Source organism: Gossypium arboreum, chromosome 5, assembly GCF_025698485.1.
Source record: "Gossypium arboreum isolate Shixiya-1 chromosome 5, ASM2569848v2, whole genome shotgun sequence".
NCBI lineage: Eukaryota > Viridiplantae > Streptophyta > Magnoliopsida > Malvales > Malvaceae > Gossypium > Gossypium arboreum.
This window is the reverse complement of record NC_069074.1, coordinates 92,103,077-92,128,046: the sequence shown is the minus strand read 5'-3', so window position 1 is coordinate 92,128,046 and position 24,970 is coordinate 92,103,077. Positions and strand designations below refer to the sequence as shown.

Here is a 24,970-nt window from a genome sequence, read left to right as displayed (position 1 = left end):
CATAGCCTAAAGTTAGAAAAGAGAAAGGAGAGGAGAAAGCTCTTGAATGTTCGGTCACTTGGGGAAGAAAATTGAAGGTAAGTTCATGGTAGTTTGCTTCTATCTTGATATTCATGAGTTCTTCTTGATTCTACCTTAACTCTTGAAGCATATTTTGGTTTTTGGTTGTGTTGTGAGCATTTGGTCATGAATTAAAATGAAGGAAATGGTTGTTGTTTCATGTTCTTTTGATGAAACATGGAAGATATGTGAAGTTGAGCCAAACAAATGAGCATGCATGTGCTTAGATGCTAAGGGGAAAATTGGCTAATATGTTGTGCTTTAAAATGATGAAATGGAGATTATACTTAAGTAAAATCATAGATATGTGATGATTGATTGGTGATATACATGTTTAAAAAAAACATGCATGCAAGTTATGTGTGAAAGAGTGATTTTGTAATAAATCTGCTTGGGACAGCAGGAGTAACGTGAATGTGGAAAATCACCATAAATTGTGGGAGGTGAGTTAGAAGCTGAATAAATTATTTAATTAAAGCTTAATGAGTCTATTTTCAAATGAAATAAACGAGAACATATTTTGAATTCTGTACAATGAGAAATTTGATTCGTAATGAAGAGTGGTCAGATTAGTCAAATAGTGAAACATGGGAAACTTTAAGAAAAATCTGGTATTGATTGGCTAAACCAAAAATTCTGAAAATTTTATGGATAGAAGATATATGAGTCTATTTTCAGGTAAAATTAATGGCACTTGATTTGGAGTTTCGTAGCTCCAGTTATAAATGATTTAGTGACTGTTGTTCAGGAAGACAGCTTGCAGTGAGATTATGATTATGTGGTAAACATTGACAAAAATTTGTTAATGAGTTGCTTATTGATTTCTTATAAGCTTACTATGATCTGTAGGTATGGTTGGCCAAATATTGTAAGGGGTTAATATGTAGTTTGTATTTGAATAGTTAGATTAACGTGTTAGTAATCCAATTGTAGGCGGTTCGTGTGTGGATCTCGTCAGCATATCGTCGCAAACAGGTGTGTAACTAACACCCTCTTTCTTAGTCTAGATCGGTAAAAGCCGAAATGCCGAAATGCCAAAAACCAGTATTTTGTAGATTTGTGAGTGTGCGAATGCTCGTGAGGTAAATCGATTAATGTTTTTGGTAAGCTGCAATGTTTGGACTGCAAAGTGTATGATTTATGTGCCCTCGATATTTTTGGGCTTAATTGGCCAAAATTGGAATGATGGGCCAACGGGCCCAATTCGGTAAGAACCCTCGGTAGTGATTCTGTTAGTACGTGAAAAGTAGGAATATGCATGAAAAACCCTAAAATAGATAAATTACGAAACACCTTTAAAAGTGGAAAATTTACGCTTTACCCTAGTAGATAAATTATCGAAATACCCCTAGGTTAAATTGACCTAAATGCATGCTTGATCGTTGTTATTTATCGCATGCCATGTTATTATCGATGCATGGGATTAGGATATTGACGGAGGAAGTACTGAAAGTGGCTTGTCCACGTCTTGGAGGCTTTGCCTCAATTTATCGTTAATCGAGCAAAGAAGGCCGCAATCGTGGAGTGTTAATGGGTGGGTTGAGCTATTCCCACATAGAGTGTAGGGCTGTACGGGTGAAGTGTAGTGGTTGGTGGGTTGAGTAGTCTCCCCGAATGGGCTTGCATATGTTATTGATGTTGCATGTATTTTGAAATTGGCCTATGGGCCATCTTGTTATCTGAATAAGGGCTAAGGCCCGGTTTATTGTAATCTGAAAAGGGCTCGTCCAAGATTATTGTTACTGAATGGGCTTAGGCCCAATAGGCTTGAGTGACTTGGGCTTTGAATGGGTTTTCCTTACATTGAGTTTCCCAAACTCACCCTTTTATTTTCATCCACGCAGAAATCCCCAACCATAGTGGGCGTGGAGTCGTGAGGGAATTCGAGTGGCCACCCGCTCGAAAGTTTGGTTTTCTTCGTGAACTGGACATCCTATTATTTACGTTGAGGTTTGGGTTTTAAATGTAATAAGGCCGCTTAATTATTTTTGATGGTTTTAATATGTATTACTAAGATAGGTATTACTTATTTTAACTGTTGAAATTGGATAGCTTTAGGCGCGTTTCAAAAAAAAAACAACAATTGATTTCAAAATAACACGACAACAAGCAAAGCTTCCGAATGAAAGTATTTTCCAAAATTAATCACTTTTCCTAAAATGACTTAATCAAATCGGTTTCCTAGAAATATACATGACGTTAAGGTGTGGCAATGGCGGTGTGCATGTCTAGGATTGGATCCGAAGGAGCTTGGTACTTAAGTAGTCCGATAGACTCACCTCCTCTTTTCCTGTTTCCTACCGGTGCATGACTTCCATTCACTTTAACCTATAATGAAATTATCTTTTAAAACATTAAGTAGGTTTTTCTGGATCAACAATATAAAATGTTTTTAACGCTTCGATGTGGCATGTCGGATCCGGCCATAACGTCTGGGCTGGGTTTGGGGTGCTACACAGTTAATCTGGTTTAGAATCAAACATGTCACATACCCAATCACAAATTACATATTATTCAAACTCATATCAGAGTCGTAAATGCCCTCACTAGAGCTTAAACAAGGGTTAGATCATACAGAGCAGCAATTACAAGTAACTTTGACCTAAAAATAATTTTTGGTGAGATAGGGACACACGACCGTGTGCTCCAGCCGTGTGGGACACTCCAGGCCGTGTGGGGGTCCAAACGCTCGTGAATAGGGTAGCACACGGTCGTGTGACGGAGGCACACACCCGTGTGAAGTAGAGATATGGCCGTGTGAGCTGGCCGTGTAACTCACTATTCCATTTCACTTATATTAGGTACAGGGCAGACACAGCCGTGTAAAGGTGTCACGTGTCCGTGTGGCCATCAGTCACAGCCGTGTGTCCCGTAACACACGCCCGTGTGGAAGCCCTAATTTCCCAAATCAATCACACAGCCATGTGCGCAGGCCGTGTGACATCCAAAATTGGCCGAAACCTTTAGTTCCCAAATCCACACGGCCATCAGAGAGGTGTATTTATTTTATTAGGACTCTTTTCATTTTATATTCCCTTTTTTTTTTGTGCTTATAATTTCTTTTAGGGAAATAAATACTGTCACACCTCAAAATAGGGTTAGTAGAAATTGGGTTAGTGAATCAAGAGTTGTAACGCCTAAAATTTTTTAATTTATGGTTTTAATTATGTCAAGAAATTTGATTTGGTTTTATTAAGTGTTGGTTGTGTGCTAGAGGTCTTGTGTTTGATTCCCTTGTAATTGCTTCTACTGTTCCTTCTTCTTCATTCCTCTCTTGCCACCACTTCTTCTGTTTTCTTCCTTTTGGTTTGTGGTTTGCCATATTTCTGCTTTGTCAGCCTTTAGGTCGTCTCTTGGCAAGTGTTAGTCATTATTCTGTTATAGTAACGTAGTTTTCTTCTTCAGTTCACATGGAGTTAAGTGGACTTTTAATTGGTTTTAATGCTAAGTTTAAATATTCATGTATTGATAAGGGAATATCGTAAGACGCACAACGATCCTCTAGCGAGTTAAGTGTTGTTAAAGATTGTTGTTCTTCTCCAAGGGTAAGTGTTTGAATGTTCAAACTAAAGGTTGGTTTCATTTAGTTTAGAGGAATCGATTATTTAGGTCGTATTAGTATGTGTATTAGTTAATTGGTTCAATTTGGATTTTGTGTGTAGATTCCAAAATTGTTGCTATTGAGACAACATATTAGAAGTGTTCAGGTGTGTCTTTCTAACCCAAAAACACTAAAAACAATCACGAAAAGTTTGGAATTTCATTAAAATTTTGAGGCTGGTAGACTACGTCACACGGTCGTGTGGTTGATCGTGTGGTAGACCATGTACATCACACGGTCGTATGGTAGGCCTTGTGGCAGACCGCGTAGGTCACACGACTATGTGTTAAGCCTTGTGGCAGACCGTGTAGGTCACACGGCCGTGTGGTAAGCCCTGTGGGAAACATTATAGGTCACATGGCGTGTGGTAGGCCATGTGGTAGATCGTGTGGCCACACAGCCTGGTCAAGTAAGGTGTGTGGGCCACACAGGTGTGTGGGCCCATTTTGGGCAATTTGTTGGCCCCGTTTGGGCTAAAAGTGAGATTTTTGAAATCAAGTAGGTAGATATTTAGTAATCTAGTAAGATTGCAAAATACGTAATCTAAACGTTTGCATGTTAGTTAAGCATAACTTTGATTAGTAAAACTCTATGTAGGCTATGTGACATAATCTATTTTAATGAAACTTGTGTAAGCATGTCATAAATCTATTGCACGCATGTCATAAATCCATTTCACTATGATCATATGTAGCATGAGATGTTGGTATGTTTTTGTGCATTGGGGTGGGATATGATATGTGATGGAGGAAGTGTGCTCTAGCAGTTTTACTACAATTCTAGCGGTATACCCGTTATACCTATTCTAGCAGCATGCATAGCTACAAATTTTCTATGTAGGCTATGTCAAGAAATTTGATTTGATTTAGTGGTTAAGTGCCTTGGTTGTGTGCTTGAGGTCTTGTGTTTGATTCTCTTCTCTTGAGTGTTGTTAATTTTTGTTCCTTCAATTAGCTATTCAGATGTAGTAAGAATGAGCTTGTTGGTTCAATCGTAAGGCTTCAACTTATCTGCCCAAAACAATAGCATGTGGGTAAAATTCAAATTTTTAATGATCATATAAGTGAATAACAAATTGGATATTAAAGGGATTTGGTTAGAATATTATTTTATTTCTTTTTTTTAAATAAGGGAAATATCCCTAAAAATACTCCCCATTTTTGCCATCCAATGTTTCCCACTTTCTCCACATTCTTTTTTCTTTTCTTTTTTTTCTGTAAACCGTCACAATCTTCCCTCTTTCTTTTGTTTTCTGTGAACTTTGGGCTGATAAGAAAAATTGTTTCTACTATTCCTTCCTCTTCATTCCTCTCTTGCCATCACTTCCTCTGTTTTCTTCCTTTCATTTTGTGGTTTGCCATTTTTTTTCTCACCATTGCTGCTCTTTGAAACTCCTCTGTCGCCCTTCTTTTCTTTCCTTTTTTTTTTTTTTTGCTTCCAGTTTTGCACTTCTTTTGTTATAGATATAATTGGGTAGTGTAAGTGCAATTTTTCTTAATCAAATCTATGTCATTTTTCTTCTCTTCTATTTTCTGTAATGGTTGATTAATGCTTGTGTCATGGTCGAATCTCTCATGTTCCTTTCTTTTATGTGTGTTTGTTGATTGAAGTTCAGATCCAAATCATTCAGATCAGCAATAGTACCATAAATTGTTCGCAATATCTTAAGCTAAAATAGAGTAAGTATTGAACTTCAGACTCCATATCTATAAAGCTGATCGCTCTCTATTTTGGCCCAACCCTATAGGGGTGTCAAAGACCGATTCTAAATCATGATTGTGTGTTTTGTGTTTAGATCTAATTGATTGTAGTCTAAATTGAAGTCGTAGAAGTTGCGGGTTTACGTCAGTGTACTGGATTTGCGAAAATCAAGTGTGGGTCCTAACTATTGTTCGTTTGATGTGGTGTTTATTGTAAGTTGTTTGATTGTTTGCCAATTGGCCAAATGTTAAAGGGCTTTAAAATGAGGTAACAGATTTTGTAATTACTTTACATATAGGCTGAATGTGTTTTTGATAAATTGGTTGGCTAAATGCATGCCGTTTTGTGACTAGTGTCGTTAAGTATGCTATATGTCATTGATATTGACTACATGTACATATGTCTACTGAAATGTATATCGACTGCATGTACGCATGCCATTAAATGTTACTATTTTCATTGGATGTATCAAAAGCATGTTGCCGATACTGTTTATTGGATGTATGCAAGCATACCACTGTCACTGTTTCACTGAATGCATGTAAAGAATGCCATCATACTGAAATTGTTCGATAAAGCATGATGTGCTACATTGTTAGATGTCATATTGCATTACATGGATTCTAGGATTTGATGGGTGACGGAGGAGTTCTATGGAGTACTGGCAGTTTATCCACATTATTGTTTAGCACTATATTTGTGCCCTGGAGTATTGTTGAAGTACCGGCAACTTATCTCAACTTACTCGTAGCTTGTCTGCAAACTATTGGTAGTTTAACTGCATACTGTTACTGATGGTTTATCCACATCGAGCTTTAGCTCTTACTATTTTACATTCGAACATGCCCATGCATATATACTCTTTACTAAACTGCCATGATCTAATATAGACATTGTTATTGTTGGCTATGTGCTCTATTGTGATTGTTTGAATATATGCAAGACTACTGTTTGTTCTATTAAGACTCACTTAACCTAAACAAGAAGTAATTCTAAACTAAAGTTTCTTATTAAAACTCCTAAATAACTAAAAATACTTAAAATTTATTCAAAATTTGGAATCAATAAATAATAAAACTAAATAAATACAATATTGGGCTCGTGTATAATAAAAATTAAGCCTAAAATTCGAACCCAATATGATTTAAACTCGAATAAAAAGTCCAAAACTCGTACTTTCCATAATATCCTCGTCCAAATATTTTGTTCATGCAATCTTCACTAAAATAATCATAACTTGAGTTCCTGAACTCAAAATCGACTGATTCAAAATGTGTTTCGAAGATAAGAGATAGTTCTTGAACCTCTATTCAAAATCTAAGCCCCTAGATCACATCCAAAAATTCATTGCAAGTTGACTAATCTTTTTAGCTTGAAAATTGACAATTTGGTTGAATTGACTTCAATAAATTTCGCTTATTTCGTGCATGTATCATTTCTCCCTTTCCTCGAAAAGATTTATCCTCACATATTGTCTTTGATCAAATCGTGGTTTGATTTGTTTAGCATTTGACCTTATTATTGGGCCTTGAGGTAGTGTAAGCCCATCACATCCATGGGCCTAAAATTAGGCCTTGAGACTCGCATCAAATCCACTTAGTGTAAAAAACGTAAAACCTAAAGATTGTTTTACATACTTTCATAACTATTTATATGATTAATATTTTAATGATCTAACTGTTGAATTTATCTATATAATTTTACTTATCATGCATGTAAATTTTAGATTCAATATGATATCTCTATCACCTCCATCTGATATCTATATAATTTTTTTCACATGAGCATGCGATCTCTATATGCATGAAAATTTTATAAGTTTCCCTAATTTTTCAAATGTTATCGGTTTAATCCTGAACCTCTTTAAAACATGTTTTAAGGTCTCGTAGAGCCTTATAAGGGAGAATGTGATTATGTTTGATTGACGTTTATGTGATAATGGATTTATGTGTGAGAAATGTATGGTTTGTGTTGTGATTTAATCGGTAATACCTCGTAACCCTAATCTGGAGACGGAGACATGTTAGGGGTGTTACAGAACCGGGGACGAAGAGGTGTTTGGCTGGATGGGTGGGATTGTTTTCTGACATGTGACATATCATTTGAATCTGTGTACATATTGTTTGTCTAATTGTTGGAGGTTCTAGTACTGTTGGGTATTAGCAATATTACTCTATTTTTGTGGTTAAGTATTTTATGTGCTTGAAATTTAGTAAGTGCGGTCTATATTATCTGAGGTATGATTCATGTGTATATATCTGACCGTATATAGATTGGATCTTTAATTCCTTTTTTTTTCTTCGGTTAGACTTGTAACACCCCAAACCTTGCCTAAACATTATGACCGAATCTAGCGATGTCACATGGAATGGGATTCGAAAATGAGTTTGTTCAAGTTAAAATAGTTCCAGTTAATTAGCTCTTATCTTAATTCGAAGTAAAACGAGTGTTCTTTGTTATGTCTAAAAGCGTATCTTTTTATCAGAAGCTTTGAAAACGTTTATTTTTGGAAAACCATTTGTTTTTAGCAAAAATTGAGTTTTTACCGTCTAGTCGGACTAAAACCGTAAAGCAGTTAAAAATCCAAAATTCAAAACCAAACAATCCGAAGTCCCAAAATTACACAACAAAAAACCAAAATAATGCAAATTCAAACTCAATCAGAGCAGTATGAAACAGTGGCGGTCACCATCGTGTCCTCCGCTGCATCAGTTCGTCTAAGACTGGGGATTACCTGCACAGATTAACAGAAGAAAAAGGGTGAGTTTTTGCAAACTCAATGTGTAATCCCCACAGAAAACATGCATACAGATATACATCAGAATACAATCCAATACAATCTGAGCCTGAGTATTCAGCTTGGGCCTTAGCCCAATCAGATACAGTTTCAGATATAATTTAGGGCCTTGGCCCATCTCAAATACAGTATGTAGTAACAGAAATCAAAATCCTACCCACCAGCCTCTACACACCATCTTCGTCCATCCCTACACACCATGTGGGGTTTAAAAACACCCACCATCCCTAGACACCATGCTGTATCGAAATGCAGCACATAATCAGAATATTGCAGCTGAGCTGCCAGATAACAGGCTTAAGAGCCTTTCTGAACATTTCCTCCAAATATCATCAACCCACCTCGATGCAATACAACATGCAACAAATGTCATGCAATTATGCAATTAACAGTCCATACATTCAAATCAATACTCATGCTCAGTAAAAAAATCAGACAGACGGATTACACGTATAAGGGTCTAAGTAATGCTTACCGACCCTACAGTAGGTCCACAGTTGACTTGGGTGACTCATGCAACCTTAGAGAACTTTTCGAAAAAATGAGCTTACACACCCATGTGACCTGCCCGTTTGGACCCACACACCCGTGTGGCCCACACGGCCCAAATTGGCCTTGGCCGTGTGGATCACACGGCTCGGCCCAGAATCCCACATGCTCATGTGGACCACTCGTGTGTCACACACGGCCTACTTGGCCCTCACACGGCTGCGTCTAGTACACACGGCCTGGCCTCGTCGATCACACACCCGTGTTATGGCACACGACCTACCACACAACCTACCATATGGCCATGTGGCATCGACAGAATGGTTTTCAGCTTTCACTGAAGCCTCGTTTTCTATATTTTCAGGTACACATATGGTTTCAATTAAAGCTAAAACAACTCTCGTGCACTCCAAAACCTAAAAATCGACATTCCAACACCCAGTTTCAGTAATATTAACTGAACTCAATCGATATAATAACGAGATATTCAACCCCAAGCCTTCAAACTCTTACCTTCGATCGAAAACACCCCCTTAAAATGTCAATGGGCGATCTCTAACCTCTCGATTAACTTCTAAACTACAAGTAAAACTCATATTAAACACTTAGCCAGAGTAACATTAAAGTTTACTAAAACGAAAACTTACCAAGCGCGCACAATCCAACCTTGTACCGAAAAGAATACGAAATAAAAGAAGAAACCAAAGGGGAGGAAAAAATTCAAGGAGATTTCGGCAAGGGAAGGGAGCAGGTTTTCAAAAAAGTGAAGGAAAAAGGATTTTTTTGGCAGAGAGGAGACACAAAGAAACTGACGTCAAATTCTTTCCCTCTGGATGGGAACAACAGTTTTGCCAGATTCTGCTAACTCCCCACTAATCCACATCCTAACCACCCACTACTCAAAGTCTTATCAAAACTCAAACTCTTACCCGACGATCGCGCAAAAATAATGCCCAAGCAGGGATTCGAACATAGAACCTCCATCACACCCACACTCAACTTAACCATCAAACCAGTAGGCCTATTCCAGTATGTTTTTACAATCAATCAAATAAAAACCTACTGAAAAGATATAGAGCTTTAATCATAAAGATACCAAAATCTGCCCAAGTCAAGGCTTGAACTTGGGACCTCTCACACACACCCAAAACACTTAACCACTGATACACAATTGTCACATTCTCACAAAATCAGAAATATGAATTTTGGAGCGTTACAAGACTCACACTGAGCTCGTGTAGCTCACCCCTTAGTTTTCAGGTACGCTCGTTTTTCTATAGCTGGACGTAGCATGCGGAGGTCTCGGAAGCATCACTTTTTTTTTAAACAGGCTATTAAGATGTTTTCTATAAATTTGAATTCTTAATAAACGGTTTTGGACTGTAAGTTCTGTTTTAAACACTGTGGTATAAATTTTGGGTTTTACACACATAAGCGTTATTTGGATAGAATTTTTAGCAATAACAAGAATTTGATAACTGAGAATTTTTACGCAACTAAAATTTTCCTACGATCACTTCGGTGATCAATGTAACCTCCAAGATTCGGTCCAAACTCCTAGGCTGGGTTTTGGGGTGTTACAACTTCAATAAATTTCACTCATTTCGTACATGTATCATTTCCCCCTTTCCTCGAAAAGATTCATCCTCACATATTGTCTTTGATCAAATCTTGGTTTGATTTGTTTGGCATTTGACCTCATTATTGGACCTTGAGGTAGTGTAAGCCCATCACATTTGAGACTCACATCAAATCCACTTAGTGTAAAAACGTAAAACCTAAAGATTGTTTTACATAGTTTCATAACTATTTATATGATTAATATTTTAATGATCCAACTGTTGAATTTATATATATAATTTTACTTATCATGCATGTAAATTTTAAATTCAATCTAATATCTCTATCATCTCCATCTAAAATACTCTATATATTATATATTTAACAGTTGAATTTTTACATAAAACAAATGGTTAAAAATTTTAAATTTAGATCAAATTTGACTTACATAATCTACATAAATAAACCATAAAATATAATAGTTAAAGCATTAAAATATTAATTATATAAATAATTACAAAAGTGTGTAAAACTAGCTGTATTTTTACTATATATATATATATATATATATATATAAAGAAATTAACTCACCATGTTTCCTTTTTTCAAATTGGGGATTGTAATTTTATGGGGATAATTATAGATAATCTGATCATGTGTACACTTAATGGTCTTGAATCATGATATTACTAATTTATGACACAATGAATCAGATTCATTGTAGAATGATATTAAGAATACCTTAATCCTACTTTAAAAAATTCCTAAACATGCATAAAATATCCTAAACATGGAAGCATTATGTGCATTTAACTTGTTTATATTATTATTCATGATACTTGGAACCCTTTTTCATGATTGCAAAGATGTAGGAAAAGTTGGATCTTTGATTAGATCAGCCATCACGTAAGATCAATAAGTCAAAGCCAACCTTAAAAAATTTAATCCTCTACTTATATGTTGAGAAATTTTGGTTAAAATATGATACAAGTTCCTATACTCTTCCAACAGTTGGAACTTAGTCCCTCTATTCATCTACTTTTCACATTTAAAAATTCAGGGCGAATTGTTAATACTATTAAAATTCTTTCGTTAAATTTGATGGTGTGATATTTTAAAATAAAAAAATACTCACTTAATAGTCATGTAACAAAAAAATGATATTGTAATAAACTTGAATTTAATAGAACATTTTTAACAACGTCAACAATTAGACTTAGATTTTTAAAATTTGAAAACCAAAGGGACTAAATTCCAAATAATTTTTAAACTATTTGACTTTCTAATTTGAATTCCAATATTGCTTCAATCATGTCCTTTATAACTCTTAAAAATATTCGTTTCACATTGTTAACAACTAATCACTACAATAATAGTTGACTTTTGTAAACATATTTAATTAAGTAATGTGTTTAACTCAAGATTGAGTTAACACTACAAAAGATTTTTTTTTTTTTTGAATATGTTAGCTCTTGGCGTTGAACCCATAAATTGTGGATCATCTACTAACTTAATTCTTAAACTTTCATTAAATTATATTTTATATATATAATATATTATGTATGAGTTTAAACCTTAGATGTCATGACCTTATATAAAGAGCTACCAATGGCTACTTTAATTTTCAAGTGATCAGCTATTGGAAAAGCTTAATTATCTAGAAGCTGCATTCTTTTCGGTGCTCGAGAATATGAAGGTATAGTATAGTATATAGCAATTTATGTTCTTTGTTGATGGAGATGATTACATGTGAAGAAATTTTCGAAGTGATGTCTATAGAATAGTCGGTTAATTTTTTGGTAGAAATTATTTCTCCTGTTGAGAGAGTTAATATACTTTCTGAAAAATTTAATTTATAGAGTCGAAAGTGCTTCAATTAGTGAACCTGCAAAACTCGATTATAAGGTAGTTACATGTGAGTAAAACCACCAGGCTTATAACACTCTTACTTACAGCCATAGTATCACTTGGACTACATGGCTGAAGTGAAACCACTCTAAATTGTCACATCACCAAGAGGTTATACCCCCGCCCCCACTAGGAGACAAGGATGTGAACCAATCCTAGACCACTCGTAGAAAAACCCTCTCGCCTCATTAGAAAGGAAGAGAGGACACTTTTTCTCTCTATCCATCTCCCTAACCACCCTTCTTCAATTCCTCTTAGGGTGAACAGTCTTTTTGCTCCGCCAACTCCTCTCCAATTCCTCTATATCAACATTTTTATATACATTAAACTTTCTTCAAATGAAAAATAACATTTTAGGGTCTTCAAAAATGTGATGTTTAAGTTGTGTTTCAAATGTGCAGCAAAAGATAATTCTTAAAGTGTCAATGCATTGCAGCAAATGCCGAAAAAAAGCTTTAAAAGTAGCTGCTGTTGCATATGGTATGTTTTAACAATGAATCTATTGACTCAACCAAATAAAAACATAATTAATGAAACCATTGATTTGTTTTTCTAAGTTCATGTAATGGATTGGCAGGGGTGACATCGGTGGCATTACATGGACCAGAAAAGGACAAGCTAATGATATTAGGTGAAGGGATGGATGCAGCATGTTTGACCGAGGCATTAAGGAAGAAGCTTTGTCATGCAAGCATTGAAATAGTTGAAGAAGTGAAAGATACACCCAAAACAGAAGATAAACCCAAAAAAGAAGATCCACCAAAGCCCAAGTCTCCTCAAATTATAATCTGTCAACCACAGCCGTTTGAATATTATAGAGTGGTTGCTGATCCTACTCCAGCTCCTTGTACTATTATGTGAAACTAAAAGCACACTACTATCAGCAATAAGGTCATGTTGATTAGCAATGTAACTCCAATTATAGGCCTGGTTTTTTTCCCTTATTCTTAGCTCTGTTTTATGTTACCAATGGGTTTGTCTCTATGTATTGTGTGGGTTTGAGTAAATTCAATTTTTTTCAAAAAAATTTATATGTCTATACTCATATATGTTATGTGTTCAGTATAATGTTGAAGAGATGAAATTCCTCTATATGTATACAATATTTCCAGACTATAAGGAAGTGCATGTGCATGTGCATGTGCATGTGAATCATTGATGATTCATTCAATCTTTAGTTTTTTTTGTTTAATTTCATTAGTTTAATTCAGCGCACAGCAAGTGGAAATTGGAGATAAGAATATATATATATATATAAGGATTGAATTAAATTAATTTTTCTATTATTAAATATATTAATTTTATTTTTATATTATTAAAATTTTAAATAAATTTAAATTACAACAGAGTAAATATTTATGGCTTAAAAATAACATTTACGGTTAATCAAAATAAATATTTTAAAAGCTTTTATAATTCTATAAATGAAATTTTATTTAAAGTTAGATTGTGAAAAAGAATTTCAATATCAATTTTATTTTCTTTTTAGTAAAAAAAAGGACAGTTTAAAGTGAAAAACTCAAAAAATTACACTAGTGACTCAAAGCAATAACATAATTCGTCTCAATTAAACTTCTAGCTGATTGCGGAGTTCTTCAAACCAATGAATTTATGTGGAATTAGTCACCATACTCTTGACCATATGATCAGCTATATTTTGCAACCTCGGAATATGATGAACAAAGACCTTCCAATTTTGACTAAATAAATTATGGATAATACGCATTTCAGTCAAATGACTATCTACAGCTCCGCAAACTAAAATCAATTCAACTAAGAGAGCACTATTACATTCTACTTCCAACTGTCGATAACCTTTCCTCCATGATATGGATATTTCCATATCAATTTTTTAACAGTAAATATTAACATTATTTCAATTTTATTTTATTTTATTAATAATATAAAATTTAAATTAATATATTTAATAATAAAATTATTAATGTATCTAATCCAACTCGACAAAAACTTTCACCGTTAAGAAAGTCAAAAGTAATATAATAGTAAGGTGGGTATAATGGACACGTATGCATTGTCCAGCTCACCACCACGCTCCAAGTTTTATATTTCAAATTTAGTACTTTTATTTTCAATATTTTAATTTCTTTTTATCTTTTCAATTTTCAAATTCCGATTTAATTAATAATTTTTTAATTTATTGCTATAATATTTTACAATAAAAATATTCAGTTGGTAATTTTGTAACCAAAACAAAGAAATAATAAATCTGAATTTAATAAAAAATTTAAAAGTATTAAATTAAAAACACAACTAAATTTCAACATAAAAATACAAAAACTTGAAGTATATTTTGATAAATTTTAAAATATATAAAGAGAAATTATTTCAGACACTGTCATTTGAAGTTTTAGACTCTATAAACACAGTCAAGGGGTTGACAAGTGTCCTATAATGGTATAATAAAATATTTTAAAATAAATATTTTAAAAAGAGACACTTGTCAAAAAATTAGTGAGAAGACACATGTTAATTTTTAATATTGTTTGTAGAATAAAAAATATATTGTCAATGTACCAAATAATCACCCATATATAAATAGTAAATAAAAAAAATTTATTAATATTGCCGATTGAGTCTTAACTCGATTACATGGGTATTGTTGTCAATACAAGAAGACGTGAGGTCAAGTGTGTTTGAATCGCATTATCTTCCTATCTATGGATTAGGAGGGCTATTGATAATTCTAGGCATTGTGTCAAGAAAAGCGGTTTGTGAAGGTTGATTTGAGTGAAATTGTTTAAATTAAAAATTAAACATGTTAAATTAAAATATTATTATAGTATAACTAATCTCATGTTAGAATACATATATTTGAAATCATATATATTTAAATAATAATAATAAGATACTTTAGTATGGTAAACTTGAATCATTAATTAATTTATTTAGGTCGCCCAAAGTTATTGTTTTAGAAAATTTTTAAAATTTTAACTTTATTTATATATTCTTTAGAATTATTTTTTAAAAAATATAATTCTTTAAAATATAAATTTTGGAATTTTTATAAATATTTTGAATTTTTGAAAAATATTTGGAATTTTTCTATTTTTGTTCAATTTGCTCATTTTCAAAATTGACAAGGACCAAAGGGGTATGTACACCAATATATTATTCAAATTAGTCGAGTTATTTGAATTATAAAATTTAACTCAACTCGAAATCGAAACTCGAATTACTTATTCAAGTTGACTCAAATAACTTGAATAACTCAATTCGATTAACTCGAAATTTAAATTTTTTTTAATTTTTTTGAATCGAATCGAGTTTTGCTCGCCCTAACTCTCCCTATATTTATATTTACCGATTAATCGAATCCAGAAATTTACTTAGAAAATATATGTATGGTTAAGGAAGTCAACTTATTATAATAGTATTATGGGAAGGTAATATATGCATGTTCCAGCACCATAGTCAACTTATTATGATAGTATTATGGGAAGGTAATATATGCATGTTCCAGCACCATTCTTTTTATTATTCCTTTATATCTAAAATATTATGGATAATTATTTGGTGTCTAAATAGTGGAGATTTTTAATTTTATAAGTGGGTTGAGATTTTATTATATATTTTATTTTTTAAAATACATGATCAAATCTTAATTTTATTTGTGGAATTAAAATTTTCACCATTATTATATTTAATAATTATCTATTATTTAATTATGTAATGTCACTTATTAATAAGCTAATTTTCGTACCCATGCATGCGATGGACAAATTAATTGTATGTATTAATTAAATTATGTTTACTTATTTTTAAAATTTTTAAAAGAAATTCTTGTATCATTTAATAACATGATTCAAAATTAAAAGATAAATATATTAAGGTAAATTTGTAATCTTACCCATTCTTTTTAATAATTAAATGTTATTAATTTTTTTCTTTGAGATTTTTTAATTATATTTTAGTTGAAATTTATAATTATGAAAACTATTCTTTAGGGTCTGTTGGACATTACTGAAATAATTGAATGAAAGTGTAATTATTAGGGTAATAATTGCATTCTCTTATAGTTACAAAAATTGTAATTCTATAGACGTATTTGATGACAAAGTGTAATTACATCATAATTTTCTATACCATATTTAATAGTACAGATTGTAATTACATAGTTACATAATTTATATTTTTAAAAATACTATTTACTATAAAAATTATTATTGTAATAAAAAATTTAAACAAGGTAAAAAATTAAAATCAAATGATCATATGTATTATTTTAGTATTAAAACTAAGTAATACGATGTTAATAAAAATAATAAGAAAAATAAATATCATATGTGATTTTATCTAATTATTCTAGTATTTTAGATTTGTTGCGTTATTCCTCTTTAAAATTTAACATATACTCCTTATCATCATCTATTTGTCTTTGATCGAGTTCATCATCATCATCCGAATCTATGTCATTAAGATGATTAAGACTCCCTTCTTATATGTGTTCTTCAAAATATGGCTCATCACAGTTTCATGTATGAATAAAGTTATGAAGTATACATCAAACTAGTATGGTTCAACTTGAAGTGCCTGCTGGACTACATTTCAAAACTTTAAATATCTTAAAGTAAAGAGTTCACGAGTTGTCTTTAGTATTTAGTATTTATGGTATTTATGGGTTAGTAGGCAGGGATAGGAATTACAGTAACAAAGACGTTTATCGTGATTATGTCTTCGGGAAGTGAGAAAATAACACAAAATTTAGGACTCCAATTTCTAAAGCATGCTAAAACATGACAGCGTTTTGGCAAATGTTCATACCTTCTTTTTTCTAAACCCAAAAAATTGCAAGGCAATAATTTAAATGTCACATACAATCATTTGTTTTCAACTTAAATTCTCAAGCACTGCAATAACGAATAGCTAGAAGCACAGCTGTTTTCTCTCTTTTCCTAGTTATTGAATTTCGTAATGAACAAAAAATTCTTTCCTGCAAATCTTCAGACCGATCGGTTCCATCGGTTCAACACACAAGCTCCAGAGGAAACCGGACAATACAGATGAGTATTACGACGTAAGATGATGAACTCCTGTGGAATTTGAAGTAATTTGAAGTAATCAGAATCAAAAGCAAATGATGATTCATTACAATGTAATTCCATAAAAAGAAGCCCCTAACTCAAACACCATTAACTCCGAGACTAAGACTGACTAAAGAACTTGACTCGAAAAACTTGCTTGTCTCTACCGAAAACTAGACTAGAAGTTATCCCAAATGAAGGAACAATAGTTGTTCTTAAGTTCAAGAAGACTATGAAAGTTTAGCAACCTTTTGAACAATTACCCGTATATCATGCATTTTGTTGGACTTGTCGATGTATTTGCATTATCCAATCCACGTAACCAACAGTACCGCCCATCTGGTCCTCAAGAAGATTTACAAGCAGCAGGAAACCTTCCCTAGGCTGTTCACCTTGTCTTACAAGATAAGGAAGTTGATAATACGAAGGGTCACTCTCTCTTAGTCTCTTTAACATCTTCATCAGCCTTCTTGACATTTCATTATCATGCTCGGTAAGCGTAACCTGATATTAAAGAGACAACATGAAGAACCAGTTAAGTACAAACCTCATAACGAGGCATTCAACTTCAAAATACTAACATTATCCTGCAGAAAAATACGAGCAAGATTACAATCCAGCGGTCTATTAAAGACGAGTTCATATAACAATAAAGGCTAGCATTTGAAGCAAATCTTATATATTTACCGACAATGATATCAATTTCATTAATCCATAAAATGGTCACTAAAACAGATTAAACATATAAGAATAGTTTCATCAACAAGAGATCATACCCTCGATAATTCTGCTGCAAACTCTGGTCCAAGTAAATTCCTTGCTATATCGGGTGAAAGCATTCTACCGAACCAAATAACAAAGCGTAAGCCATCATCATACAAATAAAGGCCTCTTGAATCTAGGCTTTCTGCGAGCAAAGGCAATCTCTTCATGATGTTTTTGAAATCATCGGCTTGAGCGGATGGCTGCAAATATGAAACATAAGTTATGTTCAGTTTGCAAAATCTACATCTTTATTGAAATATATTTAAAGGTTTCAAATATTTCACCTTCAAAAGATATTCATCGATTCGAATCAAGCTAGGATATAAAAGCTTCAACAACTTTTTAACGGGTAATGCCATCATGGTGAAACCTGCTGCGCAGCGTTCATCAAGCTGAGCGTCTGCATATCCTCCTTTTAGAGGTACTGATTTAGAGAGTGCTAATCCGTACAAACACAAGAACTTTAGAGACTCCGGATAGATCATCCTAGCTCCCAACCGATGCTGCACAGCATAAAGATTGCGGTATTCTCTGAGCGCTTTTACAATCCTTTGTTGCAAAGAATTTCTAGCTTCTTCAAGTTTACTGGTCAATGTTTTCTCGATTGCTGCAAAACATAAGTCAATTAGAAAACATAAGAATAACATCAACCAAAACAAATAGCAATCTTGCAGAGGGACTTTTGATTAACTTCACCTAATCTACAAAACAAAGAAACAATGGCACCAGTGTCAGCCTGGCGGTACATCTCCCCCAAATCTGTAACAACAGGGGCAGCTGCGGTATGTACTCTGATACGCCTCTCTCCACAAGATGCAGTATATCTTTAAACTGTTAAAAGAACATCAGTAATCCATATCGTTTTCCACTTATAAAACAATCAGTTTCAGCTGACAAGGGAATAATCGAATAAATTAAAACTGATATAATAAGCAAGCCATTTGAAGGATACAGTAAAGCAACTTGGAAATATACTGTTGGAGTTGAAAGAAGTGTCTCCTCAAGGGATAACTGCATTGCATATGCTTTATCACAGTCTACAGCTGGAAGTGCTAGTAAATCTGTGGACCTCAGCATAAAGTTGCCGTGGTAAGATGTAAATCGAATCCCTGGTGCAAAGTAACAGATAACATGAATAAGTTGCTTTGTTATCAAAAAAACATGGGGCGTAATAGCATTTTATGAGCATTACCCCATGCCAGCATACAGATGGAAGGGGAAAAAATCTGGCTAACCCAACTACATTGGAATTATGGCTACGTGGCATTAATGCAACACTTGGTTACCAGTGTAATAACATGAGTAAAAAGCATATTTAACACGTGCTTTAAAATAGTTAGATATAAAATAAAGAATAGTTAACACAAATTTAAACATGCAACTAGAAAGATGAGTAAAAACTCTAGTAAAAATTAAGACTTCTTTAAAATAAGCGAAAAAATTTCCTTCTCTTTGCTACAAACAAGTCATGTGAGTGGCTAAAAATTACCAATTGTGATTATTAGTTTATAGTTAACCAATGACTAAAACATGTGGAAAAAATAATTCTCTAACCAAACTTAGCATAAGTTACAAATAGCTACAACAATAAATAAAAAAGAATTTACATACCTTTTCCACATCTTATGCGCATAACTGCTTCCCAGGCTGTTTCCCTAGTAAGATCTCTGGCTAACTCACGCCTCAGCTTCTCTCCATGAATGTTTGTTTGGAAGCTTGGATAATAATACACTTGACCCCCAGTATATTTTGCCAGGGTTCCTACATTGAAAATTCATAAAAGAGACATCAAGTATCATTAAAAGCTCTTGTAAAAATCTAAATCATTTTTAACATGAAAAAAAGGGCACTGATCTTTGTACCTAAGGAAGCTATGTCAGTGTATTTGTCACTAAAGGCATAAATATTAACCCCTATCTGGTACTTTGTAAGATCAGCAGCCATTTGCTTGTAGAAAGGATCTTCGGGCAATCTCAATGTATGTTCCTTATCAGTTCCATACACACGAAGATCATCTCCACGCAACTTCAAGCGTCCATATCCTAGGGAAGGCAATGTGTTCTGGAAAATTAGCAACTTTCCCCCAAGTTGACTCTGCAATAAACAGGTTGCCAAACAACCAAATATATAACGCAAACATCAGCAAGAAACTAGAAGGAATCTTATCATTGATGAAGGCTCACGGAAGAAATGGTGGAGAAAATAACATACCATAACCATGAATGCAGCCTTAAGTGCAGGACCAAAAGCAGATTCCACATTCACATTATCCTGAAACATAGAGGGCAAACTATCCAGGAATGTCTCAACCACATTTCTAGATTCAGACAAGTTGACAAGGAGATCATCAGGCAATGGCACAAATACATCATCCAGATCTGAAACTACCATCATTTGAGGCTGTGTAAGAGATGACTGCAAAGACAAAAACCGCATAGTTATTAAGTACTTCACTGGAATGGAGAAAACCGAGGCATCTCAGAAAACTTTTCCACTGATCCCAGATGTCACTTACCTTCATATTGTAAAAATGAATGGTGCTATCAAAAGTAATGAAACCAATCTGTGTCCTGGGGAAACCAGGCAGCTCATCCAAACATGAACGTATAGTTTGAGCAACAACCTAAGAAATATGTTGCAAGTTAGCAGAAACTATTACATGCATAAGCAATATAAGGAGAAAAAAAATGGAGAGAAGAGCAGCAAGACTTATAAAGGTACACATTACGGCCATAGTTTAATCAAGTATGATCGGACAATGCCTATAACAACCTGGATGAACAATCAGCTAAACAAATTCTACTATGCTAAACAAACACTGTAATAATTGCAGCCAGGCTAACCCATATTTCTGTTCTCCCAACAGATTCCATGGCAAGGGAAAAGAGTCTCGCAAATCTTACTTGATAAACATATTTGAGACCAAATTGTGGCAAAGCCAGCCCATATATCACTTTCAAATAGTACATCAGACAAACACTAGATAACCCAAGCCAGCATCCTCAACTGTAATTCACGTGTTCTTAATTCACATTACAATTAGAAAACTCCGCCTTTATAAATCCCTATTAGAATAACACGATCCTTTATTAAACACACTCTAGTAAATAATCAACTGCCTTAAAGGAAGTGCTTACCTCAATCATACCACTTCTTACTGCAGATATTGAAACATCAATGAGAAAGAAATATAGTGGCGGCATTGGAGGCCGCACCATGTATTCAGTTGGTGCAACAAATTCCACACTGCCTTTTAGAAGCTCAGGCCGCTGGTCCAAATCAATTCTTCTTCCAGTGGCATCCAAGTTCGCAAAATACTCACCAGGAACTGAACATGGAAGTTGAATCAAATAAGCATATATGCTTTGTAATAACTATTAAAGAGATCTACCCAGGACAGAAAGCCAGTCTGCCACACAGTATAAACAATTGGATACAACAGAAAAATAAAAAAAATTACATTGCCAATAAAGAGAAGTTAGTTGACATGTTATGTGATACTCCATACTGCACCTATTAGTAAATTGAAAATTACATTTTGCAGTTTGCAGTTTACCAGTGTATTGAGATAGTTAAAAGTTAGGCAAGATGCCCATGACAAGCAACCTTGGAGAAAACTGTTATATTTTATTGCAAGTCTATGTGAGTAATGAGCTCATTGCCCTCCAATAATATTTGATATTCCAAAGAAAAAAATGCAGATAAAATATAAAAGAATGTATGGCATCGAATATGATGCCATAAACATCAGTCACAACTAGAAAACTTGATGTGACTCATTGCACTTGCAACATTGAATTATATCTTTGCTTCCTAGGTTGAGTTTACCATCATTTAGTAAAGAACAGATGTTGCAACGCCACTTTCTTCCAGCATCAGTAAATGTGACATAGGGATTCACATATGTGCGACATCTTCTGCAACGAATGATACCAGTCGAAGCGAAATTAATTACAGGCACTTCTTCCTGAACATGAAGCAACAGTAATTGACAGGAAAAACTTAAGCCTTCATGAAAATACAGTTATTAAACAACTAAAAGAAATATTATGATTCTTGAGGCACTTACCCCTTCAGGAGCCTCTGCAAGAGGACAAACAACTGCTCCAAGAGGCAAATGCCATCTTGAAACTAAAGACTGAGAATTTGGTATAGCACTTGTAGTAAGCCGTAGGTATCTAGGATCACAATTCATAGGATACATCTCAAGAAAAGAACTTGGCTCCAAATCACCATCCAATGGCCTAGGAAGTGTTCTATAATCAAGTCCTGGCTCAATTGATCCAGGCATAGATGAAATGGAGAGTGAACTAAAATCTTCTGTCAAGCTTTGGATGCTGCCAGTAGGAGGTGCAGAGCCTGGATGCTGCATTTGGTCCCTTGATTGGTAGCCCAAGTTAGGTGCTACTGGTGGAGGAGGAGCATAACTTCCTTGCTGACTAGCAAAAGGAGAAGGCGGTGCAGGAGGAGGCATAAAACTTCCTTGCTGAGCAGGAAAAGGTGACGGTGCTTGTGAAACTGCAGGCTGCTTGCCTGGATATCCAGGAAAAGGTGGCTGGAAGCTGGACTTGGTAGCAGAATGATCTGGAAGGGGGGAAGCCATCTGAAAATTGGATCTGGGCCCTGAAAACGATGAATCAGATGGAGGTTGAGGAACATTCGCACTGGATGGAGGAAAATTTACATGTGGTGGTGGAGATCCCATTGGCACTGGCGGAACTTGTGTCTGTGGTCGGAAAGAAGGTGGAGGCACTGATACTTGACTCCCAGGAGGTTGAAATGGAGGCTGCCCCACAGGTGGTGCACGAGCAGGGGGTATTTGAACAGCTGAAGGAAATGGTGGAGTTGGAAATCGCTGATAAGGTCCCCCAGAAGGTGGAACAGATGTTAAGGGCGGAAATGGAACTGATGGATCACTAAAACGAGCAGGTGGTCTAGGTCCACCTGACGAGAAAGGCGTCATAGTCGGGGGTGCACCTGGTGGAGCAGGTCTAACATTGCCGCTTTCTGATCCCACCACAGGACCAGATGATGAAAAAGGTCTCACAGTTGGCGGAGCAGAAGCAAAAGGGGTAGCAGAAGGTCGCATGGGGAAATTCGGACGACCAGGATTTTCAGTCCCCATGGTGTTCAATATGATGACTATGTTATGAATAGGCAATCTCTCGCAACTAACCCTGCCAGGAGAAGTAATATCACAATAGTGAGCATTCACAAAGGTAATAAATGAAACACCAGTAAATTTCAGAGCCAAATCACCCACAAAAGGCAAAAATTTTCCACAGACATCACCAAGAATCATGCAGCACCAAATGCACCAAGAAAAACTAAATATTTCAAAATTTCACCTTTCCTTCAAAATTATCATGCTCAATAATTCCATGCATCCCACAACTGAAAGGAAATATTACTGATTCAACCTCCCCTCCACTCCCCCAACTCCTCCCCACCCAAAAGCTAACTTCCATGCCAGCCACAATCAACCACATCCATGAATCTAAGCAAAAGTCTTATATAAAAGCATAATCTTGAGTTGATAAATTAACTTCCAAATAGTTAAAATATGATTATTTGAAGATCACATATAAACATAATTGAACTCGAAAGGTGTTTGATTTCTTTATTTAAATAAAAATTTATTCAGTTTTAAGCACTTAATATTTGCATCTTAACTATAATAAACAGTTTAACAATCAAAAGAAACTTCCAGAACACTCTAAAACGATCAAAATTCAACTCAATTCCAATTAATTTCCCTAAAATCCAGTTCCTTTAATTCAATACTAATCTAAATTCAAACAAAAACAGTTGAGATTCAAATTTTACAAATCATTCATAAAACTGAAATTCCAATACACTAATCCAAAATTCAATTTCCCTTTACACTAACTTAACTTCAGTTTTGAGTAAAAAAATTATTCTTTTTTCAAAACCCAAAAAACTATCTTCGCCAAAACAATCAAAAGCTTAAAAAAGAACGACTAACCGGTGTCGTATTCAGCGGCGAACAGCTTCAGTGACAGGCCATGGAAGGATCCACACAATGATTTTTCAAGAAACTGTAGATCAAATAGAAAAACGACGGCGTTGTAAAAGGAATTTGTGGAAAGGGAGATCTAAAGAGAGAAAGAAAAAAAGAAAACTTGCTTAAGAAATTGCAGATCGATGAAAGGAAAAGGAAGGTTAAAAATAAATAAATAAACAAAAAGGAACGTAAACGTACGTCGTTTTATTCGTTTTTCTTGCTTGTATGTAGTCGTTTTGGAAGATCTGGAGTTTCCTTTTTTGTATTTTTTTTTTTTTTGTCATGGCTTGGCTGGCCTGCTGGGGCAGGAGTTTCTTCTATTTTTGCATTTTTTCTAAAAAATAAATAATTAGAATTTAATTAGGGCTAGACAAAGGTAAAATTTAGAACCAACTACAACTGAATTTGGGTCAAATTGTTACATTGTTGGAACTAATTGGAATTTGGACCAATTTATAAGTAGCTTAATAGAAACAAATGAAATTAGATCAAATTGTCAATAAGGTCAATAGGCCCTTTTTTTAATTAATTAGGGTTTTAGGTCGGTTTTAAAATTAATTAGGAAAAAAATTGATTTCAATAGAAAATGTGTCTAGTTGGACGAGCTTTCTATACAGGTGTCAAAATAGTGCGCCTAACTGGATGCATTTTCCCTTTTTCTCTATAAGGTTAGGACTTATTTTAGGGTTAGAGTTTTTATTTTAAGGTTAGGGTTTAGGGTATTTTGAAAGTGTTTTGGGTTTTCAACTGAAATGAAAGAAGTTCTTAGGTAATTTTGAAGGGTCGGGAATCTGATAACACGCCTCAGTACGTATACATTTCATATGTCATGGCAAGATAGGACCATGACCTTAGAAACCCATCGTGGGGAAATCCGTCGGTTTTGGGGTAATAATGCTTGATACAATCAAGGTCGAAGTCAATGTGAAGGTCCCAATTGGTGGCCGTGATGCGGTCATGGGTTCAAGAATAATCGGGGGGCCAGGTAACGGTTGTTACACGATCAAGAGTTCAAGCTTTTT

General features: G+C 34.4%; 2 protein-coding genes across 3 annotated transcripts; one reads left to right on the top strand and one right to left on the bottom strand.

Annotated features, from left to right (window-relative positions):
• Positions 1-11,780: 11,780 nt before the first annotated feature.
• Positions 11,781-13,200, top strand: LOC108452694 (heavy metal-associated isoprenylated plant protein 47-like). Its single transcript, XM_017750493.2, has 3 exons — positions 11,781-11,904; positions 12,518-12,596; positions 12,694-13,200. The coding sequence occupies exons 1-3, from the start codon at positions 11,899-11,901 to the stop codon at positions 12,975-12,977; spliced, it is 369 nt and encodes a 122-aa protein (XP_017605982.1). The 5' UTR covers positions 11,781-11,898; the 3' UTR covers positions 12,978-13,200.
• Positions 13,201-16,879: 3,679 nt separating this feature from the next.
• On the bottom strand, positions 16,880-24,283 carry LOC108453240 (protein transport protein Sec24-like At3g07100). 2 transcript variants are annotated; one of them, XM_017751234.2, is made up of 15 exons: positions 24,147-24,283; positions 23,910-23,982; positions 21,993-23,100; positions 21,752-21,890; positions 21,061-21,251; positions 20,439-20,546; positions 20,135-20,338; positions 19,786-20,017; positions 19,535-19,684; positions 18,876-19,032; positions 18,620-18,747; positions 18,208-18,530; positions 17,935-18,123; positions 17,422-17,662; positions 16,880-17,167 (listed from the first exon to the last, which is right to left on the bottom strand). In XM_017751234.2, the coding sequence occupies exons 3-14, from the start codon at positions 23,046-23,048 to the stop codon at positions 17,429-17,431; spliced, it is 3,111 nt and encodes a 1,036-aa protein (XP_017606723.1). In that variant the 5' UTR covers positions 23,049-23,100; positions 23,910-23,982; positions 24,147-24,283; the 3' UTR covers positions 16,880-17,167; positions 17,422-17,428. The 2 variants fall into 2 exon arrangements, with proteins under 2 accessions (XP_017606723.1, XP_017606724.1); XM_017751235.2 differs by lacking the exon at positions 24,147-24,283 and having other exon boundaries at positions 17,407-17,662; positions 23,910-24,130.
• Positions 24,284-24,970: the final 687 nt, after the last annotated feature.